The 10,687-nt window shown below is 35.8% G+C and overlaps 1 protein-coding gene across 1 annotated transcript in view; it reads left to right on the top strand.

Annotated features, from left to right (window-relative positions):
• The window catches only part of LOC125779184 (PRA1 family protein 3), a 51,998-nt gene extending 48,428 nt beyond the window's left edge, over positions 1–3,570 (top strand). Inside the window, exon 2 of the mRNA XM_049459826.1 lies at positions 1,616–3,570. Within this exon, the coding sequence (XP_049315783.1) occupies positions 1,616–1,746 (131 nt within the window). The 3' untranslated portion in view covers positions 1,747–3,570. The remainder of the gene's footprint in view (positions 1–1,615) is intronic.
• Positions 3,571–10,687: the final 7,117 nt, after the last annotated feature.

Genomic DNA, 10,687 nt, shown 5'->3' with positions numbered 1-10,687 from the left:
CTGGGTAATAATAGTAATATGAACGTAAATGTGCTAAGCGCGGTCGATTCGACTACGCGCGCCCGCTTGAAGGTTAAAATGGGCGTGGCGTCGCCCACTTATGGACCAAAAACCATATCTCAGGAGCTACTAATCTAATTAATTTTACAGCAAAATAAAAAAATATGTAAATGACGGATAATGAAATGTCGATTATTACTTTATCATGCGAGAGTATAAAATGTTCGGTGACATCCGAACTTAGCCCTTCCTTACTTGTTTTAAATAATGTTGTGTTTATAATAACTCACACATCCAAAAGATTTTTAATATTTTCTGCCTATTAAAATGATATATATTCATAACGAGTGGATATATTAGCACAAACTTGATTATATGTTTATACCAAATCTGTAAAAATGTTCTTACTGTGTAATTTTTTATAATAAAGCATATTCTGAACTTAAATATGATATGAAAGCCAATAATAAATAATACCAGTACGCATACATATGTATATAGAAATATGGAAAATGTTTTTGCACTCATTTCCGTACGACTTGACGTTTTGCCTTTGCCTTTATTGACTGCGTTTGGAAAGAATATTGTCATGCATGATTTGCTTGTTGAGAACAGAACATTGCAATGTTATGTTAAACAAACGAATGACTTGAAACACACTGTAAGTCGACTTAAGCAGCTGTTTAATATAGATTATCACCCCTATCATGCATTTCGATTACGTTCCCGCTCTACGCTCCGCCGGAATCGAAATTAGGTATCATGCGTTGCAATTGGATTGAAAGAAGAAGAGGAAGAGCTACAACTCTTTCAAAATCAGCTGTTTGCTTTGAAATATGTGAAACTGGAACATAACAAAGCAAAAATACATAAATTACAGCTGTTCAAAGAAAATAAATAAAAGTAAAACTTTTATATTGTTATTATTTTTATTAAACGTAACTATGGAATCTTTATCCGCGGCGATATTACTGGTTGAGGAGGAGAGCAGCGCATCTCAGAATGCTGGGGTGAGAATTGAAAGGAGAAGATTACGAGATATGTGCGATCCCTTCCAGATGAATAACGGGCTGTAAGTAATTGCACGTGAAAGTAGACATTTTTCTTACAATTTGTTTACTTATTTAGATTCAAAAAAACTTTCGTCTGAATAAGGACGCATTCAAGTATGTCCCAGATACGTTTGCGGAAGAAACGACGGCAAGTAAATTTGATGCTTTTTAAGAAAATTAAAAAAAAATCACGCAAATAATAATATTTTTGCAGCAAAATAAAAGCACAAAGAGTTCTCCGCCAACAAAATTGCAACTTAGCAGAACGGAGCTACGATCGAAATGCATGATAGGCAGAATTGTAAATTTTGAAGTTGAACTGAACGAGAACGGAACGCATGATACCAAAGTCGTCAAACGGAGAAAATTTCAATCCAAGTCGAAATGCGTGATAGGGGTGTATACCTTCGGTGAACCGAACTTAAGGTTTTTTTTGTGGTTAATGTTGGAAACTTATAAAATAGATACAACACTACTTTAACACTCTCGTAGTTAAGAGCAAAGTTATAACCAATGATTATATATATTATATACAGTATTTTATTTCTTTATTTTTATTATAGTGACGTTTATACACGCTTCATTACGTTTGAGAAATATCAAAAACAAGGTGGTAAATACAATGGAAAGCTTCAATCCTTCCACACCAATGGGTGTATTTCTAGATTTGCTGAATATTACTATGGACAATTGAATATACCAATACTTTATTGTTAAACTTGTCTTGTAAAATATGAAATTCATAGTCAAAAAACATATTTTTTATTATCCATGTAAACTTTACATTTATATGTATAAGGAAAACTTAAGAAAATTCCCCAATTTCGTGGATAAAAAGGGTATTTGCATAGAGGATGTTCTCCAGTAAGAATATGTACACATATAGCAGCAGAAAACGTATAGTTTTCGAGATATTCTCGTTTAAAATACAAAAAATACACTCATATTATACAATGTTATATCCAGTAACATATTACTAAATAGCTTTTACCCATTTATTAAATAGTGCACAAATAGTTGTAAATCTTAATTAAAGTTTTCTTAAATTTTATGGATTTACACAATAACAAAATGGTTACATGTAAACAAATAGTAAGCGTGACCATACCTGTACTTTACAAACGAACTAAAATAAATAAAATGGAAAAAATTAAACAGCAAATACAAGAATCAAATACTTAGAAATTTACATGATAAAAACTTGACTATTTGATTTTTAACTTCGTTGCTGTTGTTGCTTAAACTTTGGTGGTTTTACTTCATGTCATTATATATTTTTTCCATTCTTTTATATTTATATTCTATGTGAAAAAAAACAAATAGTTTTGTTATAATTGTCTTTAACAAAAAAAAAAGTTTTGTCAACCGTCACTGGAGTTCGAACGGTTGGATATATGCGCCATCCTTAGGGTTTGATGTACTACACGTTATTTAATTATAAATATTTAATAATAAATAAATATTTAATATCATTTTATTTTATAAATTCACACAAGTTCACTCGGAATCGGCAAAGCGAAAAAGAAAAGGTACATTGTTTCAAATGAAATAGTAAAAATTCCTGTTAAAGAAAAGTAAGTGTTAAAGAGAGAGTCATATCCTCCATGACATTATTGGTTTTTTGCTTAAAATTTTTTTCTGAATTAGCCCTTAAAATGTTCATACGTCTTTTGCGTCGAACTATTTTCTGTATTGGCGGCTTTCGGTCGCGCTTCAAATAAAAAAGTAATCCTAATCGTTTCAACACCGAATTGTACATAGTTCTTTCGCGTCGAACTAGATTCTGCGTTGGCATTTATCAAGAGAAGTGAAACACTGAAAGGTGTAACGAACCCATCACATGATTATGATTTCTGTATTACTCGTTTTGTTATTGCGTAAATCTGTCAAATTTATTAACGATTTAAAGCTATTTGTGCACTATTAAATAATAAATAAATGTGCAAAAACTGATTCGTGTTGTGTTAGTGGCTAAGTAACTATAATAATATGAGTAAAATTTATACTGCATAGAAAAAATTAATTTGTAAATTTTTGCACATTAAATGCGAATATCTTATTCATCCTCTATTCGCCCATTCCACTTTTATCCGTGAATTTGGGGATGTTATACAAAAGCCCAGCCCATATATATTTTGGAAATATATTGTAGATCTTGTAAAATGTTTATAAAGATCATTAGCGGATAAATTTTAGAATACCATCCCCCGGATTTGAGGTAAAAATCGGTATGGGCTGGTAAAAGAGGTTCTCCAGATTAAGATTATGAATACATACATATATATGACGGTTTTGAAAGTTATTTGTGTTTAAAATTTATAAATTCAACAATTTTAAATGTGTATGTGTTTGTATAATATTTAATTTTACACTTTTATAATGCACTTTTCATACGATAACACCAAACTGATTTAATTCAATATTTATAGTTTTAATATCTATCATAATAACGATAATGTAAGTACTTTGCTACAGAACCAAAAGAAATAAAGAAGATAAAATATAGAATAAACTCCAATTTCAGGAAACAAATATTTACATTTTAGGTTTCCGTGTAGCACGTAGGCAGCAGCGAATATCCTCTGTTTCGACTCTAGCATCATAATTGCTTTTATATTTAAGTTGCTAGTTTTAAAGAGAAATTCATAAGGTACAGCCGAATCTCATATTATTTATAATTTATAATATTTCATACAATAGAGAAATATTGTATACCACAATCTTATAATTGACGCCCAACGCGACAACTCGCAACAAACCACCCTAATCTAGAAAGAAAATCGCAAGAAAAAAGCAGTAGCAGCAACAGCAGCAGGCGAAGTAGATAGATACGTAAAATTGCAGATATAAAAACACACCCTATATTTACACACAAAGGATTATGTAAGTAGAGTACTTATTGAATATAATAAAATAAATGATAATTTTTAATATCAAAATCGTTGCATCAAACTTACGAGTGTTTGTAACAAGAAACCTTGTAAAGAAGTGTTATTGACCGTTTTCAAAAAATAATTTTCATGATCATGATTCAGAAAACTGGACCGATTTAAATCTAGCATTTAAAATGAAGCTTAAACACCAAAGCGACAATCGAGTTTCAATGTTAACTGCAAAATTGAAAGCTTAAAATTGTAGCTTAAGTTTTGAGCAAAAGTTGAAAGATGCGGAAACCCAGAGAAGAAGTATTTAAAGATGCTGGAATAATACCAGGCCTTCACTGCGATGAAATAAGACATATTTATAAGACATTGTAAAGTCAGAACCTGACTTTAAAGGAAAACATCAGGTATACGTCTCATCGTTTCATGAAATTTATTATTATTTATTATATTATGAAATTTATTAATTATTATATTATGAAATTTATTATTATTTAGTATATTTCTTATAAAATGAAATTTACGAAGTTCGAAACACTAATATAAATAAACGGATGCGCTGAAATGGTGTGTCCTCATTATTAACTGGCTAGAGGGCTTCAGGACGGCTTCAAGTCAGAATGGCCTTTAAATCTGACCGTAAGTTATTCGGTCATTCATATAAAACCGCAGTTCGGCGGTTTCAGGCCCTGGAGAGAAGAAAATTAAGAGATCCAGAACTTCGTAAAATGTATCTGGACTTAATGAATGAATATGGAGCACATGGGCCACATACATACAGACATTACTAAAATGTATCGCCAAATAATAATGCAGGACGAAGACAGAAATTGTCAACTTATTGTGTGGAGAAAACTTTCTAGAGAGCAAATACAAAATTTTCGTCTTAACACCCTAACATACGGCACTGCGCATGCTCCATTTTTCACAACACCGTGTTTGCAAATGCTCAGTGATGCTAGTACAATGAAATATCCACTTGGTTAATTGGCCATCAAAAGAGACTTTTATGTTGATGATTTATTAACAGGGTCCGAAAATTTTGAATCTCTCGATCTTGAGAAGTGAGATAATTCATATATTAAACTCGGCAGAATTCACCACCCTAAATTTTTCGACAGTGATTGCACTGGAACGTCATTAAGCTTCATTGACAAAAATTCTACTAAAACGTAAGGAAACCGAAGGAGGATTTGTTTCGATTTGTTTTAGATGACAATTTTAATGATCTGCGAGGTACTGCGAGGGAAATCCAACGCAGGATTACTCTTGCCAACAGGTGCTACTTCGGACTGAGTAGGCAATTGAAAAGTAAAGTCCTCTCTCGACGAACAAAAGCCAAACTCTATAAGTCGCTCATAATTCCCGTCCTGCTATATGGTGCAGAGGCTTGGACGATGACAACAACCGATGAGTCGACGTTGCGAGTTTTCGAGAGAAAAGTTCTGCGAAAGATTTATGGTCCTTTGCGCGTTGGCCACGGCGAATATCGCACTCGATGGAACGATGAGCTGTACGAGATATACGACGACATTGACATAGTTCAGCGAATTAAAAGACAGCGGCTACGCTGGCTAGGCCATGTTGTCCGGATGGATGAAAACACTCCAGCTCTGAAAGTATTCGAAGCAGTACCCGCCGCGGGAAGCAGAGGAAGAGGAAGACCTCCACTCCGTTGGAAGGACCAAGTGGAAAAGGACCTGGCTTCGCTTGGAATATCCAATTGGCGCCACGTAGCGAAGAGAAGAAACGACTGGCGCGCTATTGTTGACTCGGTTATCATCGCGTATGTGGTGTTTACGCCAGTAAAGAAGAAGAAATGGTTTTCGAACCACCCTAAATTTTTCGACAGTGATTGCACTGAAACGCCAGTAAGCTTCATTGACAAAAATTCTACTTAGACGTAAGGAATCAGTTGGTAACCGAAGGAGGATTTGTTTCGATTTGTTTTAGATGACAATTTTAATGATCTGCGAGGTACTAAACGAAACATACTATTAGTTTCTGCTCGCCTTTTTGATCCCATTGAATTACTAGCCCACTAGTTACCAAAGCAAAAATCTTATTGCAAAAGATTTGGATCCCGAAACTAAATTGGAATGAGTCGATTCCATTGCGCCTTGACACTAGCTAGCAGAATTTTAAAACCAACCTAATGCAGCTCTCAACTATAAGCATTCCCCGTTACGTTAACGTTGAGTCGAGTGCCATCTGCCAAATACATGGTTTCGCCGACGCATCAATAAGGGCGTATGGATGCTACATATACATATATACGAAGCCAATCGTCTAGTAGTATTAAATGTATGCTGCTTACTGCAATGTCTAGAGTGGTTGCGCTGAAGACCAAATCTCTTCCTGCGGCAAGTGTCTCGGGGTTGTAACGTGGACGAATTGAATAATTCGATATGGTTTGGCGGTTCACAGTTCCTCATTGAAGAACCTGCGTTATGGCCAGTTAATACCCACTTCCAGCTCTCACCAGAAGACGAAGCATTAGAGAAGTAGAAAAATACATACACTCTAATTTTGACTACCAAGAAAAATTCAATATTGGACCTTATTGAAAAATTCTCTTCTCATAAAAACTGCTTCGTGTGTTCGCTTATATATTACGATGGATCAGACAACCAAGAAAATCCTCCATGGGATGGTGGTTCAACATTCAGAATTTTCGGATGTTGTTCAAAAATTGCAAACATGCAAAAACTTAACCCGCGGTAGACCACCCGTAAAAACATATGTTGCAGTTTCCGTTTGCTGCACTTCAAAAGCAGTACATTTAGAATTAGTTTCGGACTTATCTCCTAAATCATTTATTTTCGTCCTAAAAAGGTTCATTAGACGCCGAGGAATGCTGACGAAGATATTCAGCGACAACGCCAGAATCCCAACGACGGCGAGGCGCTAACCCCAGCACATCTACTGATAGGCTGCTCCCTGCGAGCATTACCTCGAGAGTAGGTGTCAGTGGACCCAATTCGTTGCTGCGAGAGATGGCAACTTATTTGCTCTCTCAAGCAACAGTTTCGGCGAAAGTGGTCTGAAACATACCTGACGGGCCTTTAGGAACGTAACAAGTGGCTGCACTCCACACGCTATCTGCAGGTCAACGACCTCGTCCTCGCCACAAACTGGCCTTGAATTAAGGAACTTTATTATATACTTCTCCTAATATTACATTTGTAATACTAAAATATTACTTGCCTTAATACTTACCTTAACTAAATTCAAAGTTGGAAAATTTATTATACTTACCCCTTTATAATAAATACTTACGTTACCACTAGTTTAAGCCGTTAGTTTTAAGGTTTAGGCTAAGCAATTAGATCAAATGTAATAAAGAATTCTGTTTTATATGAATCGCTGAAACCGGAGTAACTTTCTCGCGAGTTTTAATTTAAAATTGCGCATCCCTAACCTTTTTCGCATCTCAAAAATGCTTGAGATCTTTCGGGCAGCTTTGAAATCGACGAAAAGGTGGTGAGTGTCGATTCTCTTTTCACGAGTCTTCCAAGATTTGGCGTATGGTCAATATCTCGTGGTGGTTAACGGTGGTCTTTAATCTTTCACACAATACGCTCGATAGAACCTTATACGCGATGTTGAGGAGGCCTAACCCACGGTAGTTGGCGCAGATTGTGGAGTCTCCCTTTTTGTGGATTGGGCAGAGCACACTTAAATTCCGATCGTCGACCCCCGCCGCTTTGTTGTTCTTCAGGCGGGTAATAGCTATTCGCGCGCCGCATTTTCGCTCGTATCTCGGGAACGGTTTGTCCTATGATCACATATACCATTTCGGTAGCAAATGATGTGACAAATAACTTTTGTTTTATACATTTTGCCATGAGATGCGTATTTCAGGCGCTAGGTAGACAATTTCACGATTTTAGGCGAATTTCCGAAATTTCAAGGCTGGAGTTGGGGTTGAAGATGCAATCCGATCTCAAAACAAAAAGTTGCATTGGAATCAGAAGTACTAAGGCAACTTTTTCGCACTATTAGAAATCCCGTATCGATAAAGTCCGGAATCGACCCACCCTAGTGTATTATATCTCATGAGGATTACTTTAAAGGGGACAAAATAGATATTCATGAATAAATAAATAATTTTTGAAAAAACACAAAATTCGCGATACTTTTTGAACACACCTCGTATATAAAAATGAAACGCAAAATGTGTTGCTATGCGCATAACTCAACAACGCCTACACCAATTTGATCGATTCTTTTTGCTAAATGTTCGTTGAGGTTCAAGGATGGTATTTTTAAATTTCGAATAATTGCCGGAAAACCCTTAAAAACAACCCCTTTCTTATCCCATACAGACGAATGAATGTTTATTGGTTAGTAATGCAAATTCTCGAGAACGGCTGCACCAATCTTAACGAAATTTTCAGAGGTTGTTCCCTATGGATCGGGGAAGGTTTGTAAATAAAAAAAAAGGTTTGGAAAACCGTATGCATTTTGTGAGGAAAACCCGGAAAATTGGAAAATTCCAAAAAGTAACTTTTTCGTACACATTTTTTTCATTTTTTGTTTGTTTTTCAATATATTGATTTGTAAATTATTTGAATCGTTCAATTTTGTGGGTTGCTTTCTTTATTCCGGCTATTCAAAAAAAAAAAAAAATTGACAATTATTCAGTGAAAACTTTATGAGTGTTTTACACAAAGGGATCAATTACAGATTTAAATTTGTTACGAAGCTAGGAAGAGGTCGCTCTAATATCGGTCGCTCTAATATCGGTCGCTCTAATATCGGTCGGCGTTCTTTTTGTCATCAATATATGGCAGCCCAACCCACATGAACGAGTACTCCCAGGATGCGATGACATACGTGTGGAATTATGGATCGCGGTCAATCAGCAACCAATCGTCACGATGTCACAGCACGACTTTTCAAACAACAGTTACGATGTTTCATGGACTTTATCTTGAAGCAACATATATGGTGCTTTTAGGTGCTGGATGTACATTGTTGAGAGGTACAAAAGAGGTTTGTCGTACGCCAAAGAATATGTTTTGGATGGTAGATGGTGGTTACACCATATCAAATTGATGAAATCATTTCTACAGAAATTCGTGATCCAGAATTATACGGAGTGGTGAAAACCAATATGGTTCATGGAGTTTGCGGGAACCACAATCCCACTTCCGTTTCAATGTCTGACAATAAATGAACGAAACACTATTACATTTTCCTTCAGAAACGCAAACTGGAAATGATGGATATTTGTCATTATTGTCAAATTCATATTTAAAACTCATATCAAAGTTGAGTATTGCAGTGAGGTAAAATCGATCAAATACGTTTGCAAGGACGTCACCAAAGAAAGCAACATGGCGATTATTGGCCTTGAACAAGATGAGATCAGAACAAGATGAGATTCGTCGATGCGTGAACTGAAATGAAGCGTTTTGTGAGATATTTACTTTTGGAATTCATTAACGTTTTCCGACTGTTGTGCATCTCGCAGTTCATTTGGAGAAGGCCAAAGAGTGAATTTCAACCCAGACAATACAGTACAGCTAAAGGACACACCACCAACAACAAAATCGACATTGACTTATTTTTTCTCAACATGCGTCATTGATCCGTTTACGAGAACATTGCTCTATTCGGAAATGTACAGCCAGGTATGTTCTCAACTAATGGATTAAGACTAATATATACAATCCACCCGAAAAACGACAATTGCTTCTACCTTCGGTTGCTATTGATTAATGTACGCGTTTCAACTTCATTTGAGTTATTGAGTACTGTGAATGGTACGGTGTGTGTAACTTTTTGAGAAGCATGCTAGCAACGCAATTACAATGGCTTGAAAATGATAATCACTGGAATCAAACGATGGGCGATGCGATAGCTACGTCGCATGCCACTGAAGTTCCTATCGAATACAAGGGCCTCGAATGCTTAATTCTACGAATTCCCTTGAGTTCGAATGATTTTCCATTTCAAACGTATTCAGTTTCCATTTGCATTTGCGATGACATTCAACAGGACACAAGAATAGTCGCTAAAAGTGTGTGGCATAAATCTGGAAATGCCATGTTTTTCACACGGCCAGCTACACGTGGCGTGTTCACAAGTTAGAAAACTATCTTCTCTGTACATTTACGCATCGCAGCAGAAACCAGAAAAGTTGCGCTGAATTGAAAAAAAAAACTGTGGAAAAATCGCAAATAACTGATTTTCAACACAGTATGAATTCAACTTTCTTTTCACTTCAAAACACATAATTCCACGCAGTGCTTTTATTAATTAATTAATTAATAAATAAGCTTTTTTAACACTAGATTACCTAAGCAAGTCATTTTGACTGTTTTCGAATTTGAATTAAAAAAATGTGATTTATATAATGGGTTGTCAAAAAAGTCTTGCGGTATTTTCGCTAGTTGGCGCTGAAAGCGCGTAGTTCTAGTTTTATTCGTCGCATCGGGTCATGCTATACCTTTTTGGAAAGCTCATTTCACGCGCTAACACGTGTTTGATTGATTGTTCTTTTAAGTCGTTCGTGAGTTATAGCGTCGCAAACATGGACAAAATAAAGAGAAAATACGGCATATTTTACAGTACTATTACGATAAAGGCATCGATAATGCATCTCAGGCCGCCAATAAAATTTGTGCAGTTTATGGACCCGATACAGTTTCTATTTCCACCGCACAACGATGGTTTCAACGTTTTCGTTCTGGTGTAGAGGTGGTCGAAGATGCGCCACGCTCCGGAAGGCCTTACGTCGAAAAT

The sequence above is a fragment of the Bactrocera dorsalis genome, chromosome 6, assembly GCF_023373825.1.
Source record: "Bactrocera dorsalis isolate Fly_Bdor chromosome 6, ASM2337382v1, whole genome shotgun sequence".
NCBI lineage: Eukaryota > Metazoa > Arthropoda > Insecta > Diptera > Tephritidae > Bactrocera > Bactrocera dorsalis.
Note: the sequence above shows the minus strand (reverse complement) of the source record. Positions and strands in the feature narration are given on the sequence as shown.